This window comes from Musa acuminata, chromosome BXJ3-4 (genome assembly GCF_036884655.1).
Source record: "Musa acuminata AAA Group cultivar baxijiao chromosome BXJ3-4, Cavendish_Baxijiao_AAA, whole genome shotgun sequence".
NCBI classification, from domain to species: Eukaryota; Viridiplantae; Streptophyta; class Magnoliopsida; order Zingiberales; family Musaceae; genus Musa; species Musa acuminata.
The window spans coordinates 3,600,003-3,617,218 of record NC_088352.1 but is presented as its reverse complement, the minus strand read 5'-3'; the positions used below and the strand labels follow the sequence as shown (position 1 = coordinate 3,617,218).

At 39.7% G+C, this 17,216-nt stretch overlaps 2 protein-coding genes across 2 annotated transcripts; both read left to right on the top strand.

Annotated features, from left to right (window-relative positions):
* Nucleotides 1-42: 42 nt before the first annotated feature.
* Nucleotides 43-3,804, top strand: LOC135636610 (uncharacterized). The gene is made up of 2 exons (XM_065148467.1): nucleotides 43-355; nucleotides 3,011-3,804. The coding sequence occupies exons 1-2, from the start codon at nucleotides 225-227 to the stop codon at nucleotides 3,462-3,464; spliced, it is 585 nt and encodes a 194-aa protein (XP_065004539.1). The 5' UTR covers nucleotides 43-224; the 3' UTR covers nucleotides 3,465-3,804.
* Nucleotides 3,805-13,905: 10,101 nt separating this feature from the next.
* Nucleotides 13,906-16,476, top strand: LOC135637160 (homeobox protein BEL1 homolog). Its single transcript, XM_065149640.1, has 4 exons — nucleotides 13,906-14,849; nucleotides 15,120-15,499; nucleotides 15,651-15,711; nucleotides 15,807-16,476. The coding sequence occupies exons 1-4, from the start codon at nucleotides 14,259-14,261 to the stop codon at nucleotides 16,299-16,301; spliced, it is 1,527 nt and encodes a 508-aa protein (XP_065005712.1). The 5' UTR covers nucleotides 13,906-14,258; the 3' UTR covers nucleotides 16,302-16,476.
* The last annotated feature ends 740 nt before the right edge of the window (nucleotides 16,477-17,216 follow it).

Genomic DNA, 17,216 nt, shown 5'->3' with positions numbered 1-17,216 from the left:
GTGATCTATACAACATAGATATAACGGACGATATATTAAACCATCAAACAGAACTTTGTAGGTGGCATCGGGGCAGGTCTGGAACTAGACGACAGATCCCGTTCGAGTCATCAGTCGCCGCCGCCGCCGCGCCGCCGCCCAGTTGATTAAAGCGAAGAGGAGAACAAGGAAGTCACGAGAAAAGAGGAAGAGAGCAACGGAGCGGAGTAATAGTGGAAGGGGAAATGGTGTTGTGGGAGATGACGGTGATCACCGCCTACTTCTTGGGCCTCAAGCGAACCTACCGGCTCGCTCTCCGAATCCAACGCCGCCTTGTCGGCCCCAACCATCCCAGGATCCGCCAATTCCTCTACAGGTTCTCTTCTTTTACGTTTGTTGTAATCGTTCTTTAGTTTCCTCCGGAAGATTTAAAATGAACAAAAATCTGTTTCCCCCCCCCTCTTTCTGCGGCTATTTCGGAATACCAACCATGTAAGGGATGTCTGTTGATCGATTCTTTTATTATATGAACAAGAAATTTTTTTAAGATTACAATTGTTGTAGTAAAATGATGTCGTCTTTTTGCTTAAAAACCTTGACTTTTGATGGATGGATGGATGGATGGATGTGAATTTAAGGAATAGTAAGAGATGATGTAAGTGCTTAGTCTTAGCCGTGTTAGTGGTTGATACATGTCCGTAACAATAAGTATTGCTGTAGACGTCGTCTGTTCAGATGCACATTACTTCTTGATGGGTCTCCAACTGAGGTTATCAAATTCTTTGAGACGTATAGTTCGCCAATTATAAGGTTTCTCCTGATCATGTAGGTTTCAATTGAGAACACAAGTCTAAGGTTTTACTCCAATAAATTGATCGTGTATTTGAATGTTGGTGTTCGGTGTGAATCCAACAATAGCTATTAAAAGGATTATGGTCAGGTTGAATAAGTGGTGTAGATTTATGCTATGTCATTCTCTGCAAACTTAGGACTCTGCATTTTAGCATTGCTGGGGAGTTCAAATGGTTGAGGGTAGGTTTGGTAGTTAGTATGGGATATGATATAGCCAACCCCTCATTCTGTAAAGGAAATCAAGGAGTGTACATTATGGTCCTTTTGAATGGCCTTGCTGATGACTCATGCTTTCTCTTTAACTTTAAGATGGTAGCAGAATCCTGCAGCTATTAGGATAAGAAATCATTCAGATTCTTTGATACATAATTATTAGACTTTGTTAGGCCTTTCATATTGGTGACAAGTACATCTAAAATTATCAGTAAATTCATCAGTTTAAGAGTCGTGCAGTAGTTCAGGGGCACTAGTAATGAGGATTGGTGACATACTGTATTTGGTGCTTTTGCTTTTCCAATTGAGTCAAATTTGCTTCTTGCAAAATTATATATCTCTAATGGTTGAGGTAACTGCTAATAGTCTTGCTACGATATTTGCATTGAAGATTGTTCTTTCTTGGTCATTCTAGTCATTTTTTGGTTTCAGAGTTGTTAAAGGTTCAGTGCATATTGAGGCTCCAAGCTCTCTTACAAGCTAGGCATGAGGCCAAGGAGAGGCATGCACCTTGGTTAAAGGATGTAAGTTACCAACTTCCTAGTATCCATATTAGAAGTTGGGGACTATAGGATTTGGACACAGGATTCGACTAGTAGTTCAATTGTAGGTCGCTAAGGCCAAATGTACGAGGAAGACATGCAAGACTATACAATGCAAGTTTCAAGATTTTGCTTAGCTGGAGAAAAAGTTGACACCATAAGGTAGAATTCACTATCTGAATCAAATTATGAATATCATTAGGTAGATTTAGCATCGAGAAAGGTTTAGTTTAGTAAACTGTAAAAGAATTTTGTAAAGATCTTAATTGGTTGAAGGGAATATTTTGTAGTCACTTATTTTTCCTTCACAGTTAATATTCTTTTCATCTTCATTACATTTCTTTGACCATATAAAATCTCTTTGTTTTAAGATTGTCTTTCCACTTAACAAAATTTATCAATTGCAACATTCTTTTGCTGTTAAATGTTTCTTATGATAAATTTCTTTCAGCAATTTTCTATTATGAAAATTTCCATAGTTAGGGAACCATCACAGGGAATTGACAAGGGCCTGAACTTGAGAAGAAGGTGATGACAGTTTAGGAAAAAGCCTAGCCTCTTCTAGGGCTCCAAACAATTATCACATTAGTGAGAAATAATTTCCAATGTCCATCTTGTCTTACTTCATGGATTCAATTTGATGGTCATTTCTGAGTTGCAAAATTTACAAGATATTGCCTTTCCTGATAAAATAATATTTGTTTTTAAAAGCCTAGTTTACTCACTGAGTGGTAAATTAGCCAACTAGATGTTCTTGAAGAAATTGCATAATGTATCGTTTGTTTGTTCTAATTGTAAAATCAGGATATTTCTTTCTTCCCAGAAATTAAATTTTTTTCAGGAAGATTTTAATCTCAGCTTTTTGTTGATTCTTGATTTTCACTGCAACAATTAATCTTAATTATTTTCTTGTATAGTAGGGTAAAAGAGGACTGATATTGGTGTATTTTTATTCTTTCGAAAAACGTATTAGTGTATTTAGCAATATAAAAGGAAAACTTGTAAAGTGAGATATTAAGAACAGGACAAGAGTATGAATTGGATATTAAGAATGCCCTGTGTCATTTGAATAATATGCCTTTGATACTGAAGTTCTGGTCCATCTGCAACCTCATTTAATTAAAACCTAGAACATCCAATGAATGATATTGAAGTTCTAGTTTGACAAAATCTTCTAGATGGAATACTGTTCTCCTTTTTCCCCCATTTGATGGTGGCAAGAGTTATTCATATTTTCATTGAAATGCAGTTGTTCAAATTTCCTTGGTCTCTAAGAATGCTATTGAGCATGCTAGCAGGCACTCGCCTTTGTTGTTTGTAGACTATAGGAACTATCTTTATTGTGCCTCTTCTGAATAGTTATGAATCGAAAATCATTTTTATGACGTATCATAGTTCCCAAGTTTCTCTTTTGCTTTTCTCAGGCGCACACGAAGTGTGTTCGATGTGGCAGTCAAAGTTCACAAAAACATACAGCAAAGGGACAAAGAAGTAGGTAGGAATCTGGGGAACTGGATCCTCCGTTGGCTCCATCGCATGAAACCTTCAGCAGAAATATGTCCACCAGTTCTGGAGGAACCTACCAGCACGAACAACATTTCAAAGCATGCTGCAAGTTCTAGCCAGCCTCTTGGGGCAAAGGAGGCCAACAACAAGGCCCCCAAAAAATCTGATGGACGAGTGCTATTCACTCCCTTGAACTCAAGGTCGACTTCCTTTCCATCCATGTCCATGATGCTGCAGCCGAGAAATTCCATGGACTGGAATTGCCAACAGAGGCACATATCCCGCTCCACACCTTATGGTATATCATTCCAGCAAAGAAGAGGGTTGGCAGGTGTTTTCCGAGATGATATTTCTCAGTGGATGCTGCACTAGTAAGAAGCCGCACCTGTCTCCCCTTCCACCCTACCATGGTCAGCATCCTGTGGCTTAAACTCCTCTCTACATGATAAATGCCCGGTGGATGATTGAGCAGGGTTACTGTCCATGCTTTCAACAGCAAAAAACATCAAGCAGCAGCTTTCCATTAATATAGACACAACTGGTACCAATTTTTTTATGTTGGTTTTCCTGAAGACATTTTGATCACAGATCATCTGTGAGTTCCTGATCAATCCATTGTTTTTGCTCGGTCAACACAGTCATATGATGTGATACACTCGTTTGCTGCATAGATTTCTGCATCTATTAGTTTCAAGCTCTCACGGTTGCAATTCTCTTCATGTTGGTAAATGCTGATATTTTTCTATAATTGTTTCGTCAAATATATATGCCTCTTCTTATTACTATGTCTTAACATTGAATTGTCGGTATCATTCTGGCAAGAACAGCAGGATTTCAGGTACGAACAAAGAGTGTTGCCATTTGGTCTCGAACAGTGACGATCTCTTAAAATTAGGCTCTTAACAGTGTCCTTTCAGTTTGAGATTGAAAGGAAAGTGATGGTCGAGGATGAGACGACAGTAAACGTCAAGCAGATTCTGGTACTTAAAACTCACAAGTGGTTGATAGCTCAGTTGGCATCCATGGAGGATGCAACAGTTTCAGATGCCAGTAATGAAGTAGCTGCTTCATCACTTAAATTCTCTATCGAAACATGGATGAAGTTTCTGCTTCTGAGGAGGATTCCGTCGAGCATTCCAAACCTCGCTTCTACAAATTCCGTGAAGTGAGGAGGATCACTTGTCTTGCATATTATGTATTATACTATCAGATCAGATTTTGTTTCTACAAATTTTTCGATTAAAGTAACAAATGCTGCCACAATGTGTGACTTAAAAAACCTTGCTTTCTTTTCTTGAGAGCTTTTTTCCTCACTTTTACATTCATTTATCACTTGCTCATCAGGTCGAAAAATAGAAAAAAAATCAATATAATTATCTACTACACATTAGTAAATAATAATAATAATAATAATAATAATAATAATAATATTTCATTTTTATGATCTACGTAAAACTAAGTTCCCATCACACCGGATGATGACATGTTCGAACGACGGCACCGCTAGGTCCAAGGAGCACATCGGACACGTGAAGTGCCCGACGAGCCATGGGTTAGTGCACCCGACGAAAACCTGTGGCCACAGCTCGATAGCATCTGGAGGGGGTCGTCGTTGTCAAACTCAGTCAGGCACACAATGCATTCTTGCCCAACCATCCCCTCTCTACCACCTGTGGCTTCGATGTGCCTCACTACCGACAACATCACCAGCGCAGTCGAGTCAAGCCCCCTTACCATCCGCTGTTAGCATAAAAACCATCTTAAGCTTCTGTAATACAAAAAAAAATTAATTTTAAAATCTGAAATCAAATAATAATTTATCATATTTATGATATATACCTTTTTGATATCATTCAAAAAGTTTTTATTTGATCTATAGGTGCACCATTGTCCAATCCGAAAGCTATAATGATACTAGTATGTAAGGAGAACTAAACTCGTATTATTTTCTCTTCTTATCTTGATAGAACCGTTATGAACGATGGACAAAAACAAATGGGAGATGAGAGAAGATCAGAAAGCTATAGTGATATCGATCTAGAACTAGACACGTCTTCTCCTCTCTTCTTATTTTTCATAGGATCACTATAAGCTATTGATTAAGGACAAAAGAGAGATGAGAGAAGATATGTAATCTCTCGTTTGCTAGTTTACATGACTAAGGAGAGATAAGAGATCCATAATCTCTCAATAATATCACATATCCCTATCTCGTCTTATCTGCATATCTACATATTTATGTATCTACCTCCACATTAAATCCCTAGGAGATCTTGTTCTTCTATAGTCAAGAGTAGAGGGTCTAGGATAATTAAATAGAAGAGTTTCTTACATCAAGATCATCTCATCTCTTAAGGAATCCTGCCATAATTAAACTTTTTTTCTATTGGTCGATTACCGTAATCAGAATCCAATCATATCTATAATATATTTTACCTAATTAGATAGAGTAACATAATTTAATAATTTTCCACTTGACTTATTAATTGGTAAGATCAAAATAAATAAATAAAAAATTATTTAAAAATAATTTTATTTAATTAGATTCTAAAACTTTAAAAAAATATTTTACATGTGCCCATAAATTTTATAACAAAAGCCAATAAGCCTAATAAACATAATACTATATTAAGTCTTATTACCAATATGAGTCATTAATTGATAAGATGAAAAATAATTAAAATAAATTTTTATTTAAAAATAATTTTATTTAATTAGATTATGAAATTAAAAATATATTTTACATGTACGTACGAATTTTTATAAAACAGGCTAATAAGTCAAATAAACATAATAATACATAAGTCTAACAACTAATGTGAGTATAATGATTATATATCATTGATACCATATTTCATTATATGTATTATAACACTGCTAGTCCTTCCGATTAAAAATGATCATTATAATTTATCTTGTTAAGAGGTTTTTATCTAATCTATAGATGCATCGTCATCAATCCAAAAGCTCTAACAATATTAATCTATAAGGAGAATCAAACTCGTCCTCTTTCTCTTTCTATCCTTTTCCAAAACTGTTTTGAGTAATGAATTAGGGATAATGGGAGAGATAGAGAGAAAATTTAATCAAATCTATAATATATCTTAATACGATATAATCTAATATTTTTTCTTTCTTTTATCTCTCCTCCTCCTCGTAAGATGAGTCGAGCGGGTGAAGGGAAGAATGAAGAGGAAAGTATCTGCCTCTATAACGAGTCTCGAGTTCCCAGGAGGTTCTATACTTTTATAAACGAAAGATTTAAAATAAATAATTAGAAGCATCGGCTAACTAGCGGGCGAGAATGAAGAGTGAGGTGAGGACCAAAGAGCATCTGACGAAAGAGAAAACATGGGGATGGATTGGTCGACATAGAACAGAGGCTTGCCATAAGGGACGGCCGGAGCCGTCGTCATCGCCGGGGATGGCCGGCGACAGGGCCGTCTCCGGAGAACCAGCCATGGCCGGCGCCATGGTGATAAGCGTCCTTCGTTTCGGCGGCGGGATCGTCTCCAAGCGCGGCCCTTAAATGGGACCCACTGTCGTCAGCCACTAACCCCGCTCATCGGGCGTGGGTCCCGTCAGGCGCCGGCCGGCCTCAACCAAAACCACACTATGCATGTGTGGGAGGCCAGTAAAGACCACAATGGGGCCCGCAACTCCTCCTCCAATTAGGAAGGGTACGTAACGGCGGGCGATAAAGCAGGAGGTCACGGACTTCGTCCATCGACACTTGCAAAGAGAGCGACATGCAAGAGTTACCGATGCGTGCCATCTGCCGCTCCTCTTTAATCCCAGCCTTCCACTCACACAACGTTCATCACACGTACGACTCCTATGGCTACGTCAAAGGATCGAAGTATGGATCAAGATTAAGATCACGTAACTCTTTGGATGCTGTATGTTCTTCCTTCTTTTGCTTGGAAAAGGAGTCGAGCTAAAGGGAATAATAGAAAGTCATTAACTCTATAACAAATAATAAAGTGTGAATTATGCTAAATGACATGAACTCTTGCTCTCAGTTACCAAGACGTAAACAGAAGAAAGAAGAGATTAGGTCGAACACATTGAGGAAAGGCTTGAAACAAACAAATCACTCCATGGAGACGATGATGCCGTGGGCGATGCTGGCCAACCTGCCGAAATCCTTGTCCACTGCGGCCAAAGTAAAGGATCCCTTGGCATCCTTGAAGGATTCCTCGCACTTGTCCGCCGCGTTGACGGCGCCGCCCACCAACGCCGACGCCCTCGGATAGAGCCGGTTGGAGAGGTTGTCGAGCGCGTCCTTCATGTGCTCGACCGCGTCCCCGTACACGTCCAAGCAAGCGCCGAAGCACCGTTTCACCTTGGGGTTGGTCTCCAGGTCCATCAGCTCCTCGATCTTGGCTTCGGTGCTGGCCGCGTGGTCGACGGCCAGCCTCGTCGCGACCACGGCGATCTCTCGCAGGTCGACGGACCCGGACAGCGACGTCACCTTGCCGAGCGACTTCACGCAGAAGTCGTAGCCGACGGAGGCCTGCTTGCTGGCGACGAGCTTGCAGGCGTCCTCGACGGTGGCGGGGCTGGTGCAGGTCTGCTGCTGGACGGCCGTGGGGGAGGCACCGGAGGTGGTGAGGAGGACGGCAAGGTAGAGGGAGAAGAGAGGTCTCATCTTGCGGAGAGGTGAGAGGAGAGAAGGAGCTGATGAGGAGAGGAGGAAAGGGTAGAATGAGGTACTTATGAAGAGTGTGGTGGAGACCTCTTCTTTGTGGGGGGAGAGAAGAGCATTGAATCGTTCATAACTAGCGAGTCTAACGTTCGATGAGTGAGGGTGAGAGAGAAGGAATTGAAGCTCGTAGTGGCCACTCATGGACGCCATTTCAGCAAATGCTTGCGCGTGGAAGCAAGTTTCTGATTGGGTTTTAGCTACATAAATGGCACATAATTGCGGTGATCGGTTTCATGGTCGTAATATAATATGATTCGCATGCTTTAGATATTAGTAGTTTAAGAGATAGGAGAAGAGGCAGAAAGACTTAAAGTGTATAATTGTATTATTGACTCATATGATATCGCACGAAGTTGGATTGAGAGCTTCGTCGGGCTCGTGATTTAGATGGATTGGGTCAAGCCGAGCTCGGATGGTTCTTTCCATGTGGCCCAATTGAGGGTTCCCATGGGAAGTTATTATCGTTAGCTAATACATGTCGGTTAGCTAACGAGGAAAAATCGATGGATTTTTTTTCTAGTATTTGAGATTTTAATTGTCTCATATATCAATTATTTGGATCAGAAGACTCGAGTAGCGGGGACTCGATAGGTTTTCTTAACACGTACTCGATAAATATTCCTCCAATGCTTAAGTCGATAAAGTTGAAAGAGTTGATGTTTTCAGATAGCCTAAGGGTTAGTTAGCTACGGAGACTAGCGTTCAGCCTTAGGTTACAGAACAATCTCATCTGAGTGATATTATTTTTATTTTTGAACTTTAAAATTATTTAATTTTTTAATCATTTTAAGTCATACCTACATGAAAAAAAAGAAAGTAAAAATAAGAGAATATGTATACCTATAAGAAAAATAAGATCACACATACATCACTATCTATACATATCTCCTAAAAAAAGTCAATGATATTTTGTAGCTAACATAAAACATATATGGATTTAAAAAACATAAAGAGAAGAAAATATTCAAATAATTCCTAACACTTTCCAAGATATAATCGAAGATTGTCCATCGATGTGCATGAATTTTGAGACAGATAATAATGATCTCAATATAGGAATTAAAAGATGAAATCCTACCTCAATCATGTGCAAGAGAGATTTATATGAACTTAAGAAACGCAAAAAACATATGGAGGCACATTGATTACCAGCATTAATCCGACTGAGATTTCTCATCCATGGAGAACTTAAGGAGCAAAAGTCATCACATTTCAAGACTTTATCCAAAAATAAATTTTAATTTTTTAATAATTAAACACTAGCATCATCTAATGCTAAAAAAGCCAATTGATTAATCAGCACTATCTAAAATTGTGGTCTATGAATCAGCAAAGGCTCAAACTGAGTTGCAATGGCAAGCAAAATAGGTGGATCAATCAACCACTGTTGTTGCTATCATACCAAGAGTTAGGTGTTGGAATCAATGCAAACAAGGACTGACTTCTTCTTGGGGCTGGTTGAGGAAGAGTTGAATTGAGGTTACACCAAAAATTCATGACGAACAACTCAACACATCATCAAAGTTTTGACATCAAGGAAACGGGAGAACAAGTAGTTCATGCATTAAAGAATGGGGCTTAGATTCATAGAACAATGTTTCCAACTCGATTCTGGTTTAAGCCGAAGTTAAATTTATATTCACTACCTTCCGAGTTTATATTTTGTTATTGATTATCTTCATGGTTCTTTTAGTATCAACATCTGATCTTATTTTACGACGAGAAAAGTGGCTTAAATACTATTATTCTTAACGTCAACATCTTCATGCATTATGAGAATGATTCGATATATTTTGTGGGAGGCCATCGCTACTTCTCACATGATAGCAGATGGCGTAGGAGTGCAAGGAACAACTATTACACGGTCAAGCTTGTATGCATGTCGACCTCAACCTAAGGAGAGCCAGGAAGAACACAGTACAATAATGGAGAAGATAAAACGATGGTGTCCGACGACAGCCGCATCCAATGCGTGGCCTAAATAAGACCTCGATTTCAATTATGAGCATCTTTAATTTTGGAAATACTTAAGGATCCAAAGCTTTTGGTGGTCAATTCAAGATATTGGGTGAAGGACCAATCAACGTCGTCCAAATTGTGAATAGCAAAAGGATTATAAATGTGTTCATATGTCAATTCTTTCGTTTCCCCGTTAATCACTCCATTGATAACCACCCAAAACCTATTTATTCATGGGAAATAAATACAAAACAAAAACGTCGGCAGAAAAATTTCTGCATATATAATTTTTTTCGTTATTGAATTTATATTCCACATGTTAGGTTTGAACTATCATATCATGATAGGATAATAAAGAGATTTATTAGTTTGTGATTTATACACGAGATTGGATGTATGAATATGTTCTTTACGTATAATCATACAACTCGGCTCATATTATTAAGTTATCTTTAAGTAAATCCTATTTTTCCCAGAAAATTTTCACCCATCGCTTCTCTTTTACCATTGCATCACTTGCACATTATTTTCTGGTACTTATCTTTTGATTGAACCTTAAAAACCCTTATATAAGGTTATTTTTCTCAAGCGATAGTTCAGATATTAATTTATATGAAAAATAAATTATTTTGTTGATGCTATGTTAAGTTAAGTTTTGGTTGTTCAAATTGGATGTTGATTCACTAAGATCTTTCTTTCGCGCTTGTCTTAAAATGATTTCAACTAATATCATCTTACTCTAATCCAATCGTGTCAAACCCTTAAAATTACATCGGGGGTACTTCCGATACTACTCCTTTGATACCTAAGTTAATAAAAACTCTAAGAATTTGAATTATATTCTTAAGAAAGAGAGAGTTTGTTTTCGGAATGCACCTAATGAGTTTTTTTATAATAAATTCTGAATATCATAGATGATATATTTTTGTAGACTTAATTACAATCGTAGTATGTCAAATTTAAGATATAACAACATTCGACCCACTCGACCTTACACTAAGGTGTGATTGCACGATGCTAAGGAGTCGGTCACATAACAATGAGGTGTTAGTTACGTTATAAGATGTGTCAATTACATAATGTCGATCATATGTCTACCCTTATATCATATTGTAATCAGAGTTTTGATGGTATAACGAATCCCTAATCGATGTGCCCTAACAATGCCGAAGCCAGGTATGTCAATTAGATATTTAATAGATGGAATGATTAACTTTCACTATAGAATGATTTGTCTGAAACAATGACATCCATGCTTAGAACACATAATAGATTGTGTAGTTCATCATTATTTGGTTGATGCAGCTGTGTATGTGGGACCGGAGATGAGATTCAAAAAATGATATGACTATTTTGGGTAAATGTTCATGTAATGGATTATATTCTATTTTTTCTTTTAGTCTAACTCTATTAAAAGAATATTCATGTATAAAATGGACACCAAAAATAGGACTAGTCTCGTCTTGCTAAACATTAAATGAGCCCGATAATATATATTAGATTTGATCTATGACGTAATGGATCTAATCAATTAGATCAAGCTGGTCATAGATTATAAAATCTTCGAAGTAGAAGAATATGACGCAATTATTATACTTATGAGATCAAACAATGAGGACATTTTGACATCAACTAGATTGAATTGAACAGTCGTTCCAGGAGATTCACAACTCTCCTAACCAGAACTGAAATGACAATGACACCTTTGGTGATGATGATGATGATAACAATAGAAACCAAACACACACCGGTGTGCCAGTGGTTTCGCTCCAGCTTGACCGATCTCTCATCTTCGAGATCAAGGATGAGTTCTCTTCGAGTTCAAGGGTCACACGCAATGTCACTAATAGCATTCAATGATAAGTTCTACCTTTTGAGATTTATTTATAGGTGTTTAAATCTTTACATATTATAGATTTTATTTGTTTCTCAAGATTTAAGTAGTATATATATATATATATTTGATATAGGGGAAGGCAATTTACTTGGTGGTTTGCAAAGATTAGGAAAAATTAAAAGAGTTAATTATATAAATAAATATATCATGTATCGCAAGATTTTGACATGAGATATGAAGACAATTTTAGTGGTCGTATAGCGTTTGTATAGCGAGAAAAAAATTTAAAGGTTTATATGAGAAAATATACAAGAGCCTTAGCCTACGTTTAATCTAAAAAAAAATCTTGTAATTTATGATTCTCATATAGTAATAGTCATGAGTTTTCTTTATCAATTTTATTCATTTTTTATTAATTGTTCTTTTCGTATAAAAGTATTCTTCCCCTCACCTACAATGTTTTATTGTATGCAATCTTATTCCATGGCATTCCTCCTATACAACAATGATCTAAAAAAATATCAATTTAAAATCATAAATAAATTGCTAGGTAATTATGCAAGTAATTTTAGATCTTGGACGTTAATCAATATTTTTTTTATTATTGTTGCAAATAATATTGATGTCTTATATCAATGTAAATTATTGGATTAAACAGAACCCTTTTCCTCCCAAGTAGGCATATATTGTGATAGGGCGTATTTTGGGTCCATCACAGCCGATGTCACACGCTAGGTCAGAATCCGTACTAAGCCGCTGCTCAGCACATCTCGGGAATCCTGAGACGGTGTCGCCCCTAAGACACGACAAGTCGAAATCCGTACCAAGGCACACTTTGGTACGTTCGTCATGTCGACCCATGTACGACCGACCCTCGGACGGTAGTATAAAGACCTCTGGCCGAGGGGGAAAAAAAAAAGGGAGACAACTGACTTACTCGTCGGAGGGGTCAAAGTCAAGGATCACCCGACGAAGGCTATTTTTGCAGGAAGCAGCCCAACCTCGGGAATCGTGGACTGGCGCCCCGTGGCAAGCCATCGACCAACCCACCCCTTGATTCAAGGATCTAGTCGGCTCCGACAACCAGCTCAACCGGTAGGAGGCTCCTGACATCGACCCGTGGACCTAATCGTGCTGACTCATTTAAATACAGCCTTTGATGGTAAAGCAAATTGTGGTCGATGACATGGGTTTGCAAAGCCATCGTGATGCTTATTAATGTGATTAGGTCGTCAAATGGACGCTCTACCTGTCATCCAAATTCATGTCCCACTCGAGCAAAATGATACTGCATAGTCCATTGTCGATCGAACCCCGCCACCTAATTAATGCAGATGACTCCAAGCATGCCAGGAACTGTGTGGGTCATCATCAGCCATGCAAGCAAATCAAGAGACGTGTGTAACACGCAGCAGCGTATACTCTTCCACAGTCTTACATGCTCGAGATTAACATCTACACAGCAAGGGAGCTCTATGATTTGGACACGAATTATTATTATTATTAAGATGGAAGGATAAGAAATCTTAATAAAAGAAAAAAATGGTTTAGTAATTGAATAAATATCTCATGTATTTTCTATTTTCTAGTGGAAGGAGGAATACAAATTTTCAAAGGATAACTCAAAGGTCATATAATTAATTTTATATGATGAAGAACTTGATTTTCTCCATAGATTGTTGAATCACATTAATTTTACATTGACTTTTTGATGTATTATTAATCATAAATCTTTGAATATTTTTTAGTTTTTCAGTTCTCCTCTACCTGTCAACAGTAAAGGGGAAGAGAAAGTGATGGCGATGTCAGCCAAGGCAAAGACTCTCTCGTGTTGTGGTGCAGCAAAGGGAGGAAGAAACAGTAGCAGTAAGTTGGAAGAAGTTGAGGGTGTTTAGGTAGTAACTCGCTGCTCATTTAGTGCTGAGAGTGTGTTCCGTCCAATGATCTTTGCAGTCTGCTTTACCGTCTCACAAGTTCTTCAAGGTCGGGCCGGCCATATGAAGACAATTAATATACTAGGAGAGAGAGGACCACTCGGCGCTAGATTACGAAATGTCAGATAATTATCAGGTAAGACCCAGAGAAAGTAATTTACCGATGAAAATGCCGGAAATGAATGAGATAGAGGACCAAGGTGTGAGGTTTGCTCGGGCATCAGACACCGGCCCCAAAAGGACAATCTACTTTAATACACGCTTTAATGAGGATTAGTTGGGACGGAGGACCACATCTCTCTCTCTCTCTCTCTCTCTCTCTCTCTCTAGTATCAAAAATATCTTGAATCCCAATCTCTTGTTCCTTCTTCTGATCAAATTGTGCAGAAGGCCAACAGAAGCCATCTGAGAAAAGAAGCATCGAGTGGAGGAGAGAGAAGGAAGGGAAAGAAGATCTCGTGGTAGGAGCCGAAGGGAGAAGCGATGTGTTGAGTGTTGTAGTAATAAGGAGGGGAGAGAGGAAGGAGTCGGAGAGGTTTACATGTCAGTCAGAGTTTAGGAAGCGATATCTTACGTACTGTTTTCCTTTTCCTCCCCTTGCTTCTTCTCTTCTTTCCTTGTAGTTCGAAGAGAACTATGATCTTTCATTCAGAATAATCTAACTTGTTGTAGAGGAGACACGCAAAGGTTGAGATCTGTTTATGAATCATCCGTAGAACTTCTTCATCATGGCTCAGGAATACAGTCAGTTCTTGCTGGGAATCAATCCCTTGATACAGGGCTTGGAGCATAACCATGAGCTCTTGGGCATCCAATCAGGCGTGGAGATGCTGGGGGTTCCATCCAAGCGCCAGGGTTCTCACTTCATGAAGAACTTCGTCCACCGAAACCTCCCCGAATCGTCCAACGGGAACTTTGGGATGGGGTCTGCAGTGAGCACATGGCCGGTGGATGATTCCTCGTCGATCTCCCTTTTTGATTGCCAAGAGGGCGAGCAACTTGACAGGAAGCTTTCCTTGTCCCACTTCAGCGTGAAGTCTCCTGATGGAATCGGGCTGCCCGACTCCTTGCAGCAGCAGCAGCTCTTCGTGCAGGCGAGGAGGGAGCACTACTTGAAGAGATCCAAGTACCTAAAACCAACACAGGAGCTTCTGAGTGAATTCTGTAACATACAGGAAGGACATAACTCAAAGGAGGGACCCAAACAGGGAAGCCGCCGGGAGGAAGGGGACCCTTCTTCGTGGCAACAGTCTCTATACTCCATGAACCATTTGGAGCTCCATAAGTTGAAGGCAAAGCTCTTTTCCATGCTAGAAGAGGTAGGTTTCTTCCTTTTTCTTCTTCTTATCATTGATTGTGATCTCTACATCAGTTATTATGATCTTAGTGATCCAATTAATTCGTCTAAGAACTGGAAACTGTGAGGCTCGATCATGTGGGACTGCACAATTAAATGGATCCCACCATGCTTCTCACAGTACATCTACTACTAGTTTCTTCTCAGAAGAATTGCTTTACTCCTATGATGTGTTATTTCTATTAGTACTACTCTTTTGTGCCTCTAAATTGCGTCGCCGATTTGGATTCAGGTGGACAGGAGGTACAGAAAATATTGTGAGCAGATGAAGGCCGTGGTCTCATCGTTCGAGACGATGGCCGGGGAAGGAGCAGCTGATGTCTACTCAACGCTGGCGTCCAAGGCTATGTCGAGACACTTCAGGCGCCTCAAGGACGGCATCGTGGACCAGATCAACGCGGTGAAGAAGGCGATGGGGGAGACGGACCCGAGTGCACCAGGAGGAACCCGAGCGGAAACACCACGGCTGAAGCTGCTCGACCAGTGCATTCGACAGCAGAAAGCACTGCAGCACGGCATGGTGCAGCAGCTGCCATGGCGGCCGCAGAGAGGCCTCCCCGAACGCTCTGTCTCTATTCTTCGAGCTTGGCTCTTCGAGCATTTCCTTCACCCGTTAGTCCTCAAACCCTTAAATCGCTCATTCTCTGCTGATTATAGATGATGAAGTTCTAATGTCTTTCTTATCCTACTCTGTCTTCCCTCTCTCACTAGCCTTATTAGTTGTGCTTAATCAAGAGAAAAAATCTGGAACATTTGTTCTCAGGTATCCAAGCGATGTTGATAAGGTCATATTAGCTCGGAAAGCTGGACTGTCACGAAGCCAGGTACATCTACATGCATTTCTTTTGGTTTTCCTTTTCTGTTGATGCCACATTATAAGTGCATATTCATCAGCATCTCCGCATGGTTTGGATTGCAGGTCTCCAATTGGTTCATAAATGCAAGGGTGAGGATATGGAAGCCAATGGTGGAGGAGATGTACTCGGAGGAGATGAAGGAACTGGACGCCAAGTCCAACCAAAACCCTAACCCTAATTCTGCCCTCAGCCTTGTCCATAAGCCTTTCCTCAACGACTCGGAATCACTCTCATCGATCATAAATAGCAGTCACCATGGAGTTCATCAACCTCAGCAGCAGCGGGTCTCCGGCGCAGACCACTTTGGAGTCGTCGACTACGACGTCTTCTCCTCCTACAGCAACTTTGCGAGTGACGACTTGAGGAGGAGCGTGTCGTTGACGCTGGGGCTACAGCAGCACAACGGAGGAGGCATGAGCTTATCCTTCTCTGCAGCCTCTCAACAGCCCCTTCACCATGGCCGACAGGGTGAGCTCTCCATGTTAGATGGGGAGGCACAAGGCGTTCCCCGCAGGACCTTGATGGGGACTCAATTGCTGCATGATTTGGCAGGATAGAAAGAGGAGGAGAGTACTACAATATGTTGTTGAGGCTAACTGAGAGCAAGAATCGATTCACTGCAAGTAGTATAGATTATATATATGGATCGTATCGATTGATCCTTACATGTTAATGCCAGTGATTAGGCAGGCCTACGTTGACTATTCTTATACATGCATACCTCTTTTGACATTTGGAGATTCACTTTATATTTACATTAGCATCATATTGATCGATATGATTAGGCTTTGTGGTTTCATACAACTTTTCATTGTGTCTATGTTCCTTTTTCTCCATCCTATACGTACATTTTGGTTTCTTTAAGCTTAGTGCATGGTGATGGTTTGTTTCTCTACCTCTCCACCTTCACTTTCATTTCTTTTCTTGGCCTTTAGCCATTTCACAGCTTCACTTGGGCATACATGAAGCTAACAACCAGAATCGAAATCGATCAATGATTCTACGATTCTACAATTCTAGAACCAAACTTCTAGAGGTTCTAAAACCTGCAAACGGAACTGAAGCTGACGATTCTGATTCGATTTCGAAAATAAAAATATAAGATTAAACGTAAATAAAAATAAAATAAAAGGTTCCGATCTGAAATTTTGTAGAACCGAAACCACACTTGGTTTGGATTGCAGAACTGCGGTTCTAAAACCACACTTGGTTTGGAATGAGGTAGAAGAAGAGAGGAGGCAACTCATCCTTTCATGGTGTGCTGTGCTTTGTTAGCCCAAACACAGGAGAGAGGAGGAAGGAGAAGGAGTGGAGGACTGCTGTTGCAGCATCACCATCTCCACCAGTACCTTTTCACCCGATTCCATCACGGCCGACACATGCAGCAACTTATGGTTGAGTTAAAATGCTGGGCAAACACAAGCTGCAAGTACTAGTGATGGCTGAAATGGTGCCAAAAAAGCCATGTGCTC